This window comes from Buteo buteo, chromosome 9 (assembly GCF_964188355.1).
Source record: "Buteo buteo chromosome 9, bButBut1.hap1.1, whole genome shotgun sequence".
Classification (NCBI taxonomy): Eukaryota; Metazoa; Chordata; class Aves; order Accipitriformes; family Accipitridae; genus Buteo; species Buteo buteo.
In genome coordinates, this window is record NC_134179.1 from 4,109,807 (window position 1) to 4,127,587 (window position 17,781).

Sequence of the window (17,781 nt, forward strand, 5' to 3'; positions counted from 1 at the left end):
ACAGGGCATTTCCACACCTATCTGACCTCGTACAGGAGAAGCGGGTGAAGACAAAAAGCCAAACTTCACTGGACTGGTAGCTGGGGTCCAGTTCCCTGCAGACCTTAAAGTCTCACTGCCCTGGTGGGGAAGGGGCTAGTGACGCTATTTCTTTACTCCTGAGAAATGCAGTAGTGTGCACTGAGCCTTTGATGGCCGGGAGGTGTGGAAGCATCAGCCCGGCCATACAGTACCCACGTTAAGGGGAGCAGCTCAAAAACCAGATGCACTGAAGCTGGGTTGTGCTGCAGGGGTTAAAGCTGCTTTTGTTGCTGACTGTCCTGGGTACCTCTGTGCTCCTGACAGCAAGGAGGGAGCTTAGGGAAAGATGTTCCTAGCTGTTGCTACGGGCATTTTGCTTCAGCAGATCCCAAGGTAATAAGGCATCAGTAATTGCGCAGCTCCACGCGAGCTGTGGTGTGACTGGCACCGGAGTGTTGTGTGTGGCACCGGTCCCTGCAGCCTGGGGAGCGTGGAGCAAAGCCAGGGAGAATACTAACTGTGGTGGCAGGAGCGGCCCAGGGATTAGAAAGCAGGTTGTAAGAGGAGAGACTGGAGGAGGTAAATTTATATAGTCTGGAGGAGGCTCAAGGGGAGACACGACCAGAGTCTATAAATACACACAGCAATAGAAACCAAGGGAGGAAATTATTCAGAAGAAGGGAGAGGACAAGGAGCAGTGCCTGAAGCAAAGGCAAGAAAAGTTTATTCTGGGCCTTGCATGGGAGGCGAATGGCCTTCAGCATCAGACATCTGGCTGAGGTGGAGTACCACCGCTGCCAAGCCACCCTGCTGCCGCTCTGTACTCCCCATCCCCTTTCGAAGCCTCACAAAGCCGGTCTCTATCTCTCTCTCCTACCCAGCTCTGCTTTGTTTTACCGCAGCCCCACCTCGTTTCTTCCCTGCCGGCTGTTTCACACGAGCATCTTGCACTGAGCCTCCCCAGCATGCCTTCGAAGGTTTAATAAAACAGATTGAGATGCATTTGGGCTTATGGCTTGACAACTAGTTCCCCTTGGACAGGAACATTTGCCTTCGCTGGGTGACAATGCTTTGAGTCCGTAGCCTTAGGCGCTGTGGCTCATTGCTAGTCATCTCTCCAATGAATAATACACAGGCCTGAATATCTGTCTGCATACATCTTCCTTTCCTATAGGGTAATTTAATGTTATCTTTGGGCCTCCTGCTCCTGAGATGAAGAGATTACTTCAAACCTGCAGCCCACAACCACAGCCATTGGTTTCAAACGTCATTAAGTTTCATTATAACAAATAAACACTGCAGTGACATTTATAAGTTACCAGAGAGCACAGAAACACAAATATGAAGCAGATAAACTGCATTTGATCCAAATAATTACTGCAGGCAATATCGAGCTTAGGCTGAGCTGGCAGCCGGGTGCCAAGTAATTTATAGGAGTCCGTAAGGCGCTGTGTTGCACATTGCTTCTTAAAAATTATGATGATGGTTATGTGTCTCTCTATAAAGCCTTAAACAGGTTATGTTCCTGCCTCACTAAAGGCAGGAAGCTTTTCCTCAAGTCAGAAATGTAGGTGGCACAGGCTAAATATGTGACCGTTACTAGTTTGGGGACTTTTCTATCCCCATTCCTCAGGATTTTAGCCTGAAAAGGGACCTGCATTTGAGGTTTGCTGTGCTTGAAGCTGCAAAAGAGGTTTTAGGGTTTTGTCTTTATTTTTTTCCCCTCCCCTGGGGGTTTCTGTCCCCAGCTGTGGCCTCATAAGGTTTCAAGGGGGGGGAATCCTTGGAGAGATATTTCCGCTGTAAGAAAGTGTAATGCTATAATAATTAGGTTCCTTTCATTTTGACTCCCAGCTTTACGCTACCTGCCCTTAACTCTGGGCAAGGAATCATCTACCAGCAAGCCAGATGGAAAAGCATCTCCCCCAGCTCTCCGCCAAAAACCTGAATGAAGAGGGGTTTTGTTGCTGTGCTGGTTGTGTGAACTCTCACAAAGCTTTGCCTCCCTGTGTAGGGTCGGGGCTTTGCCTGCTCTGGGGTGAGAGCACATCAGCTCTTAAGTGAGCCACGTGGAGCTTGTCACTGGACTGAAAGCTTCCTATGTCCTGCAGGCACGGAGGCTCGACCCAGGAGGGGGTTCAGAAACAGCTGGGTTTATTGATGAGCACCTCTCATTACCTGCTAATTAACTCAGCAGGCTAGAATGTGCTAATCTTCTCTTGGACTGGGGTTTTGCACAAGCAAGCCATTGACTCTGCAGTGGGGACCATTGGGAAGGAGCTAGTAACAAAATAAAGAGCAAAGCCTTGTGTTTAAATACATTTGAGTCCCCTTCTGACGTGGTCCCTTCTCCAGCAATAAAGCAGAGAAATCACTGGGTTTGTTAGCAGCAGTAAGGCACAGCCACTTCCCCGTGGCTTCTCCCCAGGGTGCATGTGGGCTGATAAAGCAGTTGCAGGGCTATAAATGTTGACTGAATTCATGATTCTTCTCATTTTTCATGGCTCTTGGCTTTATTGAGTAAAACCCAGTCAAAAAGCAGGAGCCAGTTGTCATAGGCAATGGTGCAGGTGTCTGGCCTCCTCTGTGATGGCTGAACAATGGATAAATGCACTTTCTAGGCATTTCCCTGGGTCTGCGGATGCCATAGAAGCAATGGTTTTCAGGGGAGGGGAGCTTTTATTAGGTCTTCATGTATAGATAGAAAAGTACATGAGTTTTTAAGCACCTTCCTCAGGTAACGAGGATGAGCACATGTGTGAAATGTTTCCTGCTCAACCAATGATCTGCTCCCTGCCTGTTCATCTCAGCATCTGTTACGTCCTCCTGTCTTTTGCCTGCCACTTTTTTTTTTTGTGCGTGTGTGTATTGTATATGCTTAACTTTAGGCTGTTCTTCAGAATAATTTGTTTAAATACGAATCTTGCATGTAAAAAAAAAAAAGTGTGCATATTTGCAATCATTTCCGCTTGGAAAAATCCAAACAAACAATAATTACAGCAGAAACCTGCTAATTCTCATTCCGCTTCATCTTCAGACTTGCTAATTCATGCAACACAACCTGAAGCAATCTTGCCCGGCTGCTCAGCTCAGCTAAACAGCAGGGAGCTGGAGTGAGTCCTCAGCATCAGCGAGGTCTTGGTGTATCTGTAATATCACGTAGCTAAGCTAGCTGGGAGCTGCCCCAGAAGCAACATGGTTGATGTTTCATGCAGACTGGCCTCTCAGGGCATGTTTCAGGGCAATAGTAAGATTTGTTCTTGCATTTTCCTACCTCGATACATGCGGTTTGGTACCCCACCAAGGCGTTTCTCATTTGAGGAAGGTATCTGTTGGAGGGCATCTTGCATGGTAGTAATTCAAGCACCTGCAAAGTTGGAAACAAAGTCCTGTAGAGAGACTTGTTTAGCCACTCTCTGCATGAATTCTCCAATCTATACAGTGGGTGTAATGTCTCACCAACCTGTAGTGAGACTGCTTAAACTCAAAATTATTTTGAGAAGGAACAGAATCTTTCAGTAGTTTTAGTATTAAATATCTGCACTTTCTGTTCTGAAATGAATCTTCATTTTGATTTCTCTGTGACTCAAAGCATGCTATAACAGATATTTTTTAAAACGAGGATGGAAGTGAAACATGGTGTGACCCAAGGCGAGCTCTTTGGTCTAATTTTCCACCCTGTAGGCTGCACAACTTCCAGTTGCCGCTCTTCCTGGAGCAGAGCCAGACTTTGAAATCTCCAAATCGTTTGTGAAATGGATTATTCATCCTTCACGTTTTCCTATGGACGAGTGTCCTGTGTGCCCTCTAACTCAAAGATGAGCTGAGATTTATAGGACTATATTTCAGAAGAGCAGCCCTGATCTGGGAATGAAGGGTGGGCTAAGGGGACGCACCTGCGTTGAATGTAATCCAGGGCTGTGGGGCCTCACCTGAGAGATTTCAGAAGGTCACGAGCGATAAAATCCTTAGGGATTTTATCTGGGAGACTTTGCAGGGGGCAGACTGCTGCACACTAGTTTGAGCATCAGCTGTTATTTTAGAAGGAAATATTCCTTTTTCTCCTTTATGGACTAAAGCGGGTGGGTTTAGGTCCCAGGAGTGTCTGTGCAAGCTCCTGCAGCTGAGGACCCGCCGACCCCTTTGCGAGCGCTGTTTGTCAGCTACCGAGAGTTAGCATTGGAAAAGCATCTGTAGTTGCCACAGAGAAAGCTGGCTCGGCTGGAGTTACCGAAGCATCCCCTCTTCCTCTCTCGGCTCCCTCGTGAGCCCCTCAGTCTGGCCGCTGTGGAGCTGTGCCAGGACAGCTACACCTTGACAGAAGAGCAAATGGTAATTTATTATTCTGCGACAGGTTCCTCGGGAGCGCTGATAACAAAATATTTCTTAGAGTCATTGGCAATTTTCAGTGGGACCTGGAGCCTTCAGGTGGATCAATGGGAGGAAATCTCTTCCCCCTCTGCTCACGAGAGCAAAGCATGTCCTGTCTCAAGCGAGGGATGCTGATCAGCACCATGCCCAGGGTTTCCAGTGCCTTTGAAATAGCTTGCAGTGCTGTTGCCCCTGTTTCTAGTGAAGCAGGTATCACCCCTGTACCCCAAGCTGCCTTGGCAGGAGACTCAGAACTTATAGCTCACCGTGGCCCTGATCGTGGGGTAACTGCAGCAGCCCAGGCTTTGGGACAAAGCTGTGGCCCTTGCCCAGGGTGCGGGGAAATATGTGCACCTCTTCCGTCTGCTTTAGTAACACAACGAGCTTTACCTGCTGCTGACCCTTCAGTTCTTCTGCCCCCCCCCGCGAAGCCTCACCCGCTTCTCTGCTGCAAGAGCAAACCCCCACGTGCTGGCCCCTGTGGCAAAACACCACCTAATTCAGTTTGCTGCTTCTATTTCCAGCCCAGGAAAAGTCCTGTGTGCCCCAAAGCTCATCTGGTTGGGGTTTTTTTTTGGTTTGGGATTGGATTGGTTTTTTTCTGGCTCTGTCAGCTTGTCTAATAGAAGATAACGCTGCTTCCTACAAGCCCAGCTTTATCTGGACAGCAGGTACACAGGAGGTTGTTAAAGCAGAACGGCCAGGAGCCATCCATTCAGCGTCTGAATATTCAGTGCAAACCAGTCCGTAGGGCCACTTGAACGCTGCTTTTTGGGGACAGCTTATTTTTGATTCCATGGTGCAGTACATTAGTTTGTTTTCTATCAGTGGAGCTACCGAGAACAGGCATTTAATCTCACAAGAGGTAATTCTCAAAGCTGGTGCTGGGAGGAGGTTGCTAATAAATATCCCATGGTAAGTATACTCTTACACCTTTCCCAATTGGTAGCTAATAACAGAGCAGACGATGACATTTAAGCCCTTTCTGCATGGCTGATCAAACTACTCACAGTGACTTTGAAAGCAGTGCTGGGATTTCATGTGGGTATCAAAGCAAGTGGAATACTCGATAGTTCAGATCTCTTGCCTGTGTGACTAATAGACAAAAAGATTTCTAAAAGGTCTAATATCTTATTCAAAATTTCCCTATCTCCTGTTTGAAGCTACTTAGTGGACACAGTGGGATGCTGATGTTTCTTCTCTAAGCAGCATTAGGAAAATATCTGACATCACTGCAGGATGAGCTCAGGCGTGCGCACAGGCTACGCAGGCTTGCTCAGAGCTGGTGTGTGGCTGGGAGGCAAAGGGTTATGCAGAGGCCAAGCTTAAACTCGGCTCTGGCTGTTGATGCTGCGTTTCTTGGGGTGGTCCCTGCACCCAGGATCATTTTGGCTTTAGTTTCACCTGAATGCAGCCCACTTCTTCCCCTCTGTAGCTGCACAGCTGGCTGGAGTCGTTAGGGACTGCCAGGCTTTGCTTGTTGGGATGCTTCAAGGGAAAAGGGGGTCCCATCTCCCTCGATGTTTGTGGGTGAGCAAGATACGAGCTCAGCTCCCTGCTTCGCACTAGGAGAGGGGATACATCCAATGCCGGGTCACAGAGCTAGCTGGTCAGTGAGAAGTACGCTGCCACTTGCCTTTCCACACAGCTGATTCATTCCTTGACTGAAGGGTGTTGTGCTTTTTTTTCTTTCAAATTGAATAATTCAGCAGCATCAAGCATACAGAAGCCATGTGAGTTGGACTTACTTAAAAAAGGCCAAACGGACATTTTTGTTGAAATGGATTTTTTTTCTTTTCCCCCCCAAGGAAACAAAATAAAATACAGGAAAGCTTATGCAAGGGACGAACTCAAGCTACTTTTCTTTTTCCTTCCATGAAGCTGAAAGGAAGTACTTGACATGGCTCTGGCCATCACCAACAAGTGACCCTCCCTTGGGGACGCTGCTCCATGTCTCCTTACTGTGGACAGCATCGCTGGTGCAATTCATCTGCTTCTGTCTGGGAAGCCACAGGTTTTTCTCTCCTCTGAAGGTGCAAGAAAAGCTTGCCTTTGCCCTTTCTGGGGAAATGCTTGCTGTGCTCCTGGGGACACTCGGCTGCCTCTTTCCTTTCTGCTCCACGGGTGCTGTGCTCAGCCAGAGCTTGCATGCGACCTCAAGGCTGGTCTGGGTGGCATCTCTCACCAGGGAGGTAATTGGGAGGCAGGCAGGCAGGTAATGAGCGGCTGTGCTGCCTGCACGGCTCTTCCCTGCTCTCCCTGTTTGCGCTGTGCTTCCCCGTGACTGACAATTCCAGAGAGCTTTGTAAATAATGTAACGCTTTTGTCTGCTTGCTTTTCCTAGTCATCTAAAAATCAATGAGGGCGTGTGTTTTCAAGCGCGGTGGGCCTTATGCAGGGAGCCCGTTGTCCTTGGCTCGGAGAAGAGGACCCATTTGAATGAGCGCTGAGAACCAGCCCATTTGTCACGGGATCGATAGCAGAAGCTGCACGGGGTGGTGTGGAGATAAGCATCTCGTCTGTTGGGAAAGTGTGGGCATGCAGCCATCTCTACCCTCCCTCTCCAGTCCTTTCTGTGGTCAAGAGATGGCTCCATCTCCAGGCGTCACATAACGAGAACCCAACCCTGAGCTGGGCTGAAATGCCGTGACTTTACATCGGGGCTCTTGGTGGTGCAATCCACTTGGTCTGAAGAGGGACCCTTCTAGGGTGGTGTGTAGGCTTAGGTTATCACGCAGCAGCCCCTTGATCATCCTCCTACCACGCGTCACGCTGGCTCCAAGTAGAGGGAAGGATTAGCTCTCCACATTGAGGCACAAGGAGAACGTCCCACTGCTCTTAATCACCGGGCCTTTCATTTCTGAACAGTAATATTTTCACGAGGAGCTTCATAGTCCTCCTTCACCACTTCTATCCTCTCCTCAACAAAAAGGACTAATTCTTTTCAGAACACAATGGAAATTCAAAGCTCCACTTACATAAAAGGAGCCACGGTGTCTCCATTTCTAATGAGTCATTGTTCCCTCTGTAAGTCCCTTGCTTCTTACTACAATACTTGCTTCTCTTGGGTAATGAAAATTTAACTATCTGCTGTTCCCGGTTGCCTCTTCTCTTCTTGCAGCAAGTTGTCTGCAGGCAGGCTGGTTTTTACACAGGAGGCTGCAAGCTGAAATAATTCAGGCAAAAACTTGTGCAAACAGATTTCAGTCTTCAGAGAGCTAAGCAAGCCGGTCGCCGATTCAGGCTTTGGTGATGGCAGGAGCTTCAAGGTCCTGCTGCGTCGCAGACGCCCTCCGTGACCGTGGCAACGTCATCATGTAGGTGCCTCCCTCTGTTTTCTGGGTTGTAAAATGGGAGTTTTGGTCCTCCTCACCGTGCGTGGGTGTTGGGACTTCTCTGAAAAGGAATGCTATGGTGCTGGCGGCGTGATTTCCCTTGGCAGTCACAAACATAGCAGAGTCTCAGCCTTTGTTTGGAAGAACAAGGCAACATTACAGAGAAACACTGAAAAACAGAAGCTACAGGTGCAAAATCCATTAAGGAAATATAAAGACTTCTAAAGTGGTTCTCTCTCTTTTTCCTCTTTTTTTTCTTAAGCTTTTATGACATGCTTGTAACTTCATAAGGATCCTGCCTGTGATTTTTGAAAGCAGGGTTAGCGTTATTGCCTGCTCAGTGTTCACAGTGGGTCCTTTATTCTCCCATTTTTGTTCCTGCCGTTTAGGATTTCAATAGCCGCAAGAAGTGCCCCCTGCTTTTGTTTTAGAGAGACTTTCTCCAGGAAGACAGGAGATCGCAGGGCCAGAAAACAGGTCACGCAGTCGTCTAGCAGTGTAAATAGCTCCTCAGGGAGCAAAGCAAAGCCAGCAGCTAGGAGAAGATGAGGCTCCGAGATCAAGAGCCTCTTGCGCCTTCTCTGACACCTAAGCCCCCATCTACAATAGCAGGTCGACCTGCAGCTGACAACCTGCATTCAGCAGAAGGGCAGCTTGAGAGTGCAGATAGGACTTTGCCATCGCATTGGAACGTGGCCAAGAGGCATGGTTAGTATCTCATTTACATATCCATTTGCTTTTTAAAAAAAAAAAATCAACAATGAATTCAGAGTCCTAATATTTGCTTCTGCTTGCTGTGTCTACTCTCTGCTGGATGAATAGCAGAAGATGCTTGCATGGATGCTCTTGGGGGGGCAGAGTCAGTGCCGAGTGGCTCCCAGCGACACTTGCAGGAGGCCAAGCATCAACTGGGTTATTTCTTTCTTTGAAAGCATGCCCAGTCTTTACACTTGAAAAGAGGAAAAACAGGGTGTGGAAGTAACAGAGGACTACACTTGGATCCACAGGAGGGACTTGTACATGTTCCTGCATGGCCTTGCTGTTTGCGACTGCTGCCACAGGGCAGAGGAGCGCTTCCCAAAACCCGAACCTGGGTTCCCTTTGTGCGGCAGGAGGGTGCTGTAGGAGGTGAGAGGGAGATGGTGGATGGCTGATAGCTGGTGCAGGCACCTTGCCTGGACTCTTGGCTGGGCTCATGTGGTCTGAACTCCAATCTCTGCAAGGATTTGGGAAGCTAGGCTATAGTTAAAACTGGATTTTTTAATATTTTTTTTTTTTTGCTAATACCCTATTTAGTGGAAGGGGAGAGAATGGGAAACTTCTGGTTGACTGACAGCATCTCGTGTGATCATTGAAGTGCTTGTTTTGTTTTGTTCTTGGAGTCAAACCACCCTGCTTTGAAACCAAAGCACCATTTTGTAATAATGTTGTAAACGTTCAGGGAAAAAGTACCCAACTGACGTGTTTCAGCCCGTTTTCTTGTAGCTGAAACTGCTCACCTGCATTTGTAAATCACCCTCTCCCAATCTCCCCATTTTCAGTTATTTTCTGTCAAGTATCTTATCTCCCTTAAAACTTTCCTGCAAATTACTTGTTCCTTTGACATTAAGACATAAGACAGCTGAAAGCTGTAACGTGGACGGGCTTCTGATCTTCCAAACCCAGTTAAACCCAGTAATCAGACTTTAAGCTGATTTGAAAGCTAGTTGAGCTCTACCTTCAGTACTTTTTTATTTTTTTGCTTCTTTTTTATCTGTGATTTAGGGAGAGATGATCCTGCTGTGGAACAGGGACTGGGCCAGGTAATGCTCTTAAGGTCCTTACCCCCGTCTCTCCTGTGACTGAGTCTGAGCTGTTTGTAGCTGAGATGGAGCCTTGGACAGAAAAAATGGTTTCGAGTGACAATTTTTCACACTGAACAAACAGAGGGAAAGAAAAGACAGGAGACATATGCCATGTTTCTGCTCTGATTTTCCATGGCTATCAGCTGCTCTCAGAAACAAATCAAGAAACAGCAACAACAACAAAAAAAAAAACCCAACCCTAAAAAGGGCTTCATTTCCAGCAGCAATTACCAAATGAAGCCTCTGCTTAATGGACATTTTCAGAGGGCATGGACACCACTTTGTGCTTCTGCTTTCTCATTATGACTTTCACAGCTCCCAGCTGACAACCTGATAATTCTTGCCGATAAAACAATCTTTTGGGGTTATTGCTGCGTTCCAGCACTGTCCCCGCTTGCCTGGCTTGCCTTGAGAATTGTCAAGATTACAGAGTGAGCCGTGAAAACATAGTTAGCAAGTGGAAAATATATATAAAAAACCCCCACCAAACAAAATAACAAAGCAAAATGCTCACTTTTTTTTCCTATTTCCTTTCCTAATTTTCTCTCATCCCCACTTCTTTCTGGTATCCAAGTAGCACTTGTCCTTTATGGGTCTGAATAAAATTACAGAGCTGATTAATATTCCCTTTGAAACCAAATTTCTAAATCTTAATTCAGCATAGCAAGGGTTTCTGCTGGTATCGGAGGCCACCATGACTTCCAGCGAGTCTCTCCCAGCAGAAAGAGCTGGAATCTCCTCTGGAATAAACCTGTCCTGTTGTGCATGCAGGACTGCACCAAGAGCCACCACCGTGGCCTTTTGGAGCACCTGTGATGAAAATCAGATTTCCTTGCAAATACGTGGGTGCTTGGGAGAGCCAGGACCTCTGAAATACCCGGGAATACGGTGCTCAAGGTGCGCCTGGGCGCTGCAGGGAGATTTGCAAATATTTCGGCAGGGCTTTTTAACCTGACATATGTAAGTAAACTAGTAGAAATCTAGAAGGGATAGCTCTGCTCTTCCCCGTGCATCTTTAGCTGGCTAAGAGCAAGTTTAAGTTAAGCTACAATAAATTAAATTGAAATAAAAGCGCTCACATGAGGGCATACATTAGTTTAACTGCACAAGTTAGAAAACGATTGGGCTTTTGTAGCTTTGCCTTGTAGGCAAGGCCAAACAACTCATTTGGAAACAAGTTTAGTTGCGAGAGCTTGTGTCACACTTAACCTTGGTTTAGGATTAATCATCAGTCAATGATTAAATTGAGTTAATGTAAATTAGGATTGAATTGATTTAGGGTGGCTCACATAGAGACCGTCCTGGTTTAACAAATGGATTTTAAAGAGAAACTTCTTCTTCAGCCTGGTACGATTCTGTGCATTGAACTGACATTCAGCTGAGGGGTGTGGGCTTTTAATTCTGTGCCTTTTGCAGGGCAGTAATTCCCACACGGCAAGGTTCCTGATCTTTAAAACCCCTTAGGTAGTAGAGCGAGTCGTAATCCAGTCGGTCTGCCTTTCTCCCAACTTCTCTCTTTTTCACATCTCTCCTATATCCAGAGTAAAGGCAAGACTTTAAGTGCTGGCAGAGTGATAGCGCTATTCAGATGCTCTACAAATAACTAACACAAAGAACCATGCTCACAAGGTGTCCAGATATCAGCAGATCAGCCTAAAATGGCTTTACTTTTAGGACCTTCCAGCATTAGACTGTGGCACTGTGTACATGTGCTAGGTTGTAGCACGACAAGGCATCTCTCTAAGACGTCCCAGACAGGTGTATTTGGTTTGGGGGTGTTTTGTCAGCGTTTGTTCTTGCTTTTACTGTTTTCTTTACAAGAAAGGAGGGAGTGGGCTGGCACTGTGCTGCCATCTGCCCCAAACTCTCTTGAACCACGGGGATGTGCCGTATGGGCACCCCAGATTCCCACCTTGCCTGATTGAAAACCAGAGTGCTCATTTTAGAAAGAAAAAAATGGAAGGAATTAACACTTTGAATGTTTTTAGGTGATGGTAAAGTCAAAGAATAATGATGTATTTCAAAGAGTGAAAATAAAATATAATACCAGTACTTGGCAAACCCTGATGTGAAAGAGGTTATGCTGCATCAGAGTACTTTCTGTTAAAAATGAGAAGCTTCACCTCACACCTGAGGTGTGAGACATCTCACCGTGGCAGGAGATGACCCAAGAGCTTTGAAATGTTATTGCAGCATTCAGAGTGGGGAAGGGTGAGGAGGGAGGTGATAAACCACCACGCTTAGTCTACCTGTGTCAACCAAGGCGGTAGGTGTCACGCTTAAGAGCTTGGCTCATTAGGGTTGGATGGCTTGCGAGTTTGATGATGAAACTTTGGCAAAAGGCAGCGCCGAGCCAGGGCTGTTGCTTCCCAGCAAATACCTTTAGGTTACACTCTGGAAGAAGAGAGGACAGCAGCAGTCGGTTGTTCTCCTGCGTGTTTTCTAGGAGTTTCTTAACTGTGCATCCTGATTCCTGAGAGCACACGAGGTGGGAGCGAGACTCAGAAGGTGAGGACCAACGTCCTCTTGTATTAGGTGTAATACAAAAAATTATTGCTTCCTGAAGTCCTGCTGCTTTTCTATCTGTTGATCGTGATGGCTAAAACACTCACACTGCAATTTGGAATAAAACAGTTAGAGGAAATGCCTGGCACCTCTTTGCTGTATCATTTTTTTCCCCAGGGAGGAAAAACGTTGCAAAATTTTGTCTGAGTGTATGAGGGGGTAATAAGTAATCACATAATTAAGAGCTGCAGAATTCAGCCCCAGGTTTGCGCTGTGGCAGGAACATCTTGGGCTGTTGCCTCCCAGGGCGCTGCATCATGTGGAAAACTGCCTGAGAACTGACAGCCTCCTCTTTCTCTCTTGTTCCCCTCTCCAGGTCAAGCATCCTCCTTCACGCAGCAGCCCCAGGACCAGGTAGTGATCGCTGGGCAGCCCGTGACGCTGCTGTGCGCCATCCCCGAGTATAATGGCATCGTGCTGTGGATTAAAGACGGGCTCGCCCTCGGAGTCGGACGGGATCTCTCAAGTAAGTCACGATACTACCCTACCTAAACAAGGAAAATGGGAGCTCTCCCTGCCCAACAGTGAGATGTAGCCACAACACTTATTTTGAGAATAATGAGTGTTTTCATTTCAACTACAAAACCTTCCAGCTGGCTCAAACGTAAGTACTGAAGCTTGGAATAAACAAAAACCTATTTCGCTCTGACTTGAAACAAAACAGTTGGTTTCCCACAGGTGTGACCTGACCCTTTGGAAAGCCTTGCTTTGGTTTCGGCTGACTTGGAAACAAGTACCACGTTTCCAAAATGCAGGCTGAAATGTTTGGTAAATGTTGAAAGTGTCTGTTTTGACATTCTCAAAAAAAAAAAAGTAAGTCTCTGTTTGCTTTGGACAAATGTGGTTTTGGTAATCCGGTGGAGCCCACAAGTACTTGTAGCTTCCTTAAGCTGTACTTTTGGCAAATTATAGTTTGGTAATAAAATTCCCCAGACTTCGCGTTACTTAATCCCACACATGCATTGTGATTGAAGGTTTATTGCAACTGGCAAAGGCTCTGGAACAATAGTGGAGAAGTTATGCAGTTTATTCTATGTATTTTGCTGGAAAATACTAAATTTTTAGTGAAATGTTTCACATGACTAAAGGAGAGCGTTTGCCTGAAAGCCAGAAACCTGGGAGGGCACTGAGCCCTTCCAGGAGCTGCAGCCTTGTCCCCCTGAGTACAGCAGAGGTTGTACACGTGTGACATTGCCACTGCTCAACTTTTGCAGAGCACAGGAGACCTGAGGGGGTTTTTTCCAAGTCAAGCAGCAGCAGCGTTCAGAAACCAGGGGAGGATTTGTGTTTCTTGGTCTCTGTGGACCCGCTCTTGTCTAAAGTGCAATGCCTGCCCTTTCTTTTCTTTTTTTTTTTTTTCAATACGTATAATTACTCATTTCTCAGACTTGCCTGAGTGAGCAGTCCCCTCTTCAACTGTTTTTCAAAGCTCTGTGCCGCAACTTTTACATACGTTAGAGAGCTGAACTTTCCATACAAGACCTTGCAACGCGAACGGGTAACAACAGCTCCACTGAAGTATGTAGCTTATGTGAATGACTTCCACAATTAACGGAGCTGGGGCTGCTTTAAGCAAGAGGAACTGCCAGCTCGCATGATACCAGCTCAGCCAGTCATCTAATTAGCTAAATACAAACAAACCCATCATTTGTATTTCTTGCGGTTCAGGAGAGCAAATCCTGCTGTTGATAGCTTGCGAAACAACAAAAACAAAAGAGTGTGCCAGGCTGCCTGCGTTACACAGTGCATTAATCACCAGCACAGGGAAGGATGGGGTGATGGCAGCCTTCCTTCTGTGGTGCTTCAGATGTCTCAAAACTGAGGGCAGGCTGATCAGGGCTCTCAGTACCCCCGCAGACCCCTGCCCAACCTTTATGCAGACCTAACAGTGGAAGCATTCCGGTGTTTCACCACAAGCACGTGCACAGCTGACTGAAGGAGTTCAGGAAATCCTGTGACAGGTCTCAGAGGAGCCGGAGGTGGTGGGTTTCCTGGTGGAAGGGCTAATCCCTTTTCCTAGGGATTGCAGCTAATGCACCTTCATCAGCATCTCCTTTTTGAACTCTTAGGGCAAAACCTGCAGTCTCTTTCTGGAATTTGGGAGGCCTCTCGCTCTCTTTTGGGGCTGGCTGCCCAGGAGGGGAAGAAGCTGCCTGGCGTCTGGGTATTTGCTCTGGGACAGCTGGGGCTCTGGACTTGCGCTATATACTCCCCATCCTTGGGCTCGTCAGTCCAGCTGCCTCCTGACTCATGTTTTGCGTTCTGCAGGTTATCCGCGCTATCTGGTCGTAGGAGACCATCTGTCTGGAGAGCATCACTTGAAAATCCTGAGAGCCGATCTGCAAGATGACGCCGTCTATGAATGTCAGGCCATTCAAGCGGCCATCCGATCCAGACCTGCCCGGCTGACTGTTCTCGGTAAGTGCTGTCTCCCCGTCATATTGGCACTTATTTGCTTTTTTTTTTTTTTTTTGTCCTCGCGGTTGCACTGAGTGGCTTTTTGACAAAATATTTTGTTGCTAAATCAAGAGGACTGGAAACTAATCCATCGCAAGAGCAACAGGGGTGCATCTTGATCCTGCGAACAGTAGCAAAGGAAGCTCTTTAGGGAGTACAGCAATTCTGGGATGAGTAACACAGGCACAAAATGTTTGGTGCCTCAGTTCTACAAATATAAGTGCCAATTCGAGAGTGTACGTGCATAAATTTAAGGACGTGAAAAGTGTCAGTGCCATCAGTGCCTTACCCTTGCTGCAATGCTGCAGCATGACCAGGAAGATGCTACCACTTGAGGAAGGGCTGGTTTTTGTACTATCTTCATACTATCTATTTTCGTACATATGTTTTGTCATCATGCGTTTCTCAGTAATTAATCTTTCCCATGACCAACATAGGAAGATGTTGCATGGGATTGCAAATAGGAGATGGCTCCCAACATCTTGTAGAGACCTTTTCTGGGTGGGAAATGGGAGAGTAGCACTGGCGAAGGTAAAGGGCTTTGTTGGCAGGCTGGCAAAGTGGTTGTGAGTGCTTATCAGGAGTGCTGGGAAAAGGCAGGCTGCATCAGTGAGACTTCCCAGAATGTATGTGGCTTCAGAGAAGTTAATGAAAATGGTGGTTTTCTTGAAAAGCATGGACAAAACCCAGTCTGTATTGGTCTCAGATACATCCTGATTATTCAACCCCCAAAGTGAAACTATTTCCATATTTGTTTAAATCGACATTTGGATTTGTTCTTTCCTTGCTGGTTTTTTCCTGGTGAATTTTTAGGGAAAAAAATTCTTTTAAAAAAGTTCCAAACAAAGAGGTTTAATGCTTTTAGTCAGAGCAACGCTGATTAGTCTTAAGTAGCCAAAAAAAGTGAATTAAGGTACTAGTTCTGGTTGAAGGTGCACCTTATTGAAGCCTGCGCACCACTGCAAAAATGAGTTCTAATTTCTGGTTTGTAATTTCCCCTGCATTTGTTTTTCTCTCTTCGCCACCCTACAAAGTACCCTACCCCCCAAACTTACGCAACTGCCATCTCTTCCTTCCCTGACCCCGAAGATAATTATGATTTTCTTTTGATCCATCCTTCTGCTCAATCAACCCTTTGCAGCTGCTCCGAGCTCTGACATGTGCCCATACATGAAAGAAGCCTGCAAATGAATCGGAAAGCGGAGCATGGCTGTCAGGGGGGCTTTCTCGCTTACCAACAACTTCTGCAAGCTGTGTCGCCTTCCCCTCCTTCGCCTGGGCTCCCTCCTTCTGTTGTGAAGGCAGAATATGTTGCTGGAGCCAGACAAAAGAAATAATGTTATTTAATTAGAACTAAAGATTTCAAAACTAATTTAGTCCCAGGGCGCACAGGCGTACGTCAGAGCTCAGAGCTGTTGCAAAGCGTTGATTGAGCAGAGTGATGTTTTTTATGGATCAAAAGGAAATCGTTATTATCTTTGGGGTTACGGAATGTGTCAAATAGATGGTAGTTAATGTTTGTGTGAATATACATGGTATTTGCTAATTGGTACATTTACCTAAGATGTTCAGCGACTTATATTTGCAGAGTGTTTTCCTTTTAAGAAAATTTAAGTTATTGCGCATTCAACTTAAACCCAATCGATAAGAAAATGGGGCTTTGCAACCTGTCAGTAGCACATCTTTCACTTGAGATGTATTTATGCAGATGTTCTGGGGAAATTTGAAGGCCGGTTGGGGAGGCACGAGTGATAATCTACACCCTGGGAAAGAGGCTGGAAGGTCGTTAGCGGTCAGCAGCTCGCACTTTGATACCTTTGCGGTAGGATGGCGTGTCCTGCCGCACTGGAGCAAAGGCAGACGTTGCCACAGGTGGTCTGTGATCTGCGTTTTAGCCAGCCCAATGGAGGGGAATAGAAATGGCACATTAAGAGTAGATACTTCCAACACCCCACGTGCTAAGAGCTAGCACTGGCTCCTGACAGACGGTTACAGCATGCAGTGCGTCAAGCTAAACTTAGTGTACGTTAGGGAGAGGCAAAGCGCGTGTTTGTACAGGAAAATGGAGAGATGTTTTTGGTGGTTACAGATATGTAATGCCACCAGCTGTGCAGACGTTTCTCCTCTTTGGATCTAGCGTGTGCCAACTCGACAAGCCTGGTTAATCGCGAGCTAAGCAGCCATCTCTGGAGGGACATGGGTCTCCCAGATTTAATCTCGCTGGGTTAGGAAGGGACGTAACAGTCTACCTGAGCTGCCTCATTTGAAGAAGATGCTTATGGGGCATTTCTTCATCCCAGTCTGCCCAACTTCACCTGAGGCTGCAGGCATCACCTAGGCAGGAGAGGATCCCTAAGCAGTCCCCGGATCTGCGTGCAACCCTCGCAGCTCTTGAGGAGACGATTTGTCAGAACTAGAGCAGAGCCGGGAGGCTCTCGTGGCTGGGAGCCTGTCATCTGCTGCTGCTGCAACCACTCGAAGGACTCGTCATCCAGCTGGGGAAGTTGGAGGCTGTTCTGGGGAACCCCATCCCATTCTATCACACCCCAGCCTTGCCTCTGGAAAATGCCTTGCCTGGGTTTTTTTGCGTGGGTCGGTGCTGCCTTGTCCGTTCTTGCCAGCTTTTCCACTTCCTTGGTATCAAGAAATCCCCTAATGCCTCCCAATTCAGTTTCCAACTGCTGTCATTCATGTCTGACAACAGCTTTATGGGGCTGATGCCTCCTACTTCCCTGCTCAGATGCAGAGCTACACCATATTTTAATTAAATATTTAAGGTTTTGTCACGTTGTTTTCAAATCTACATGGTTAAATGTAGTGGAACAGATCATTCCATAGCCTTAGAAGTCCAAACATTCAAACACAGGAGCCTATTAGTGTCATCAGCATCGGGGAAAACCTTTTATTTGTAGAGTTGTAAGGACAAATACTGCTCGGGAGCCCGGCTAACCCATCCCAAAGCTGAAGGAGCCCCTTCTCCAGGTCTCCCTCGCTTTCCCTCTTACCATTGCCCAAATTGTGTGGGGAATGAGCTGCTGCTCTCTCTCCTAGGGACGTCTGCCCCAGCAGGGAAGGCAGTGGCTGCTAAAGCTGATGAGATGGGGTTTGGGAGATACGGAGGCATCCACGTTTTCTGCAAGCAAAGGATGTCAGGGCGGCATTTTGGCAGGGGAGCCCGAGCCAGGCAG

General features: G+C 46.9%; 1 protein-coding gene across 1 annotated transcript in view; it reads left to right on the forward strand.

Moving 5' to 3' along the window:
• KIRREL3 (kirre like nephrin family adhesion molecule 3) overlaps positions 1–17,781 on the forward strand; it is a 141,220-nt gene that overhangs the window by 30,400 nt on the left and 93,039 nt on the right. The window contains 2 exon segments of the mRNA XM_075034913.1: positions 12,453–12,602; positions 14,405–14,554. Of these exon segments, the coding sequence (XP_074891014.1) occupies positions 12,453–12,602; positions 14,405–14,554 (300 nt within the window).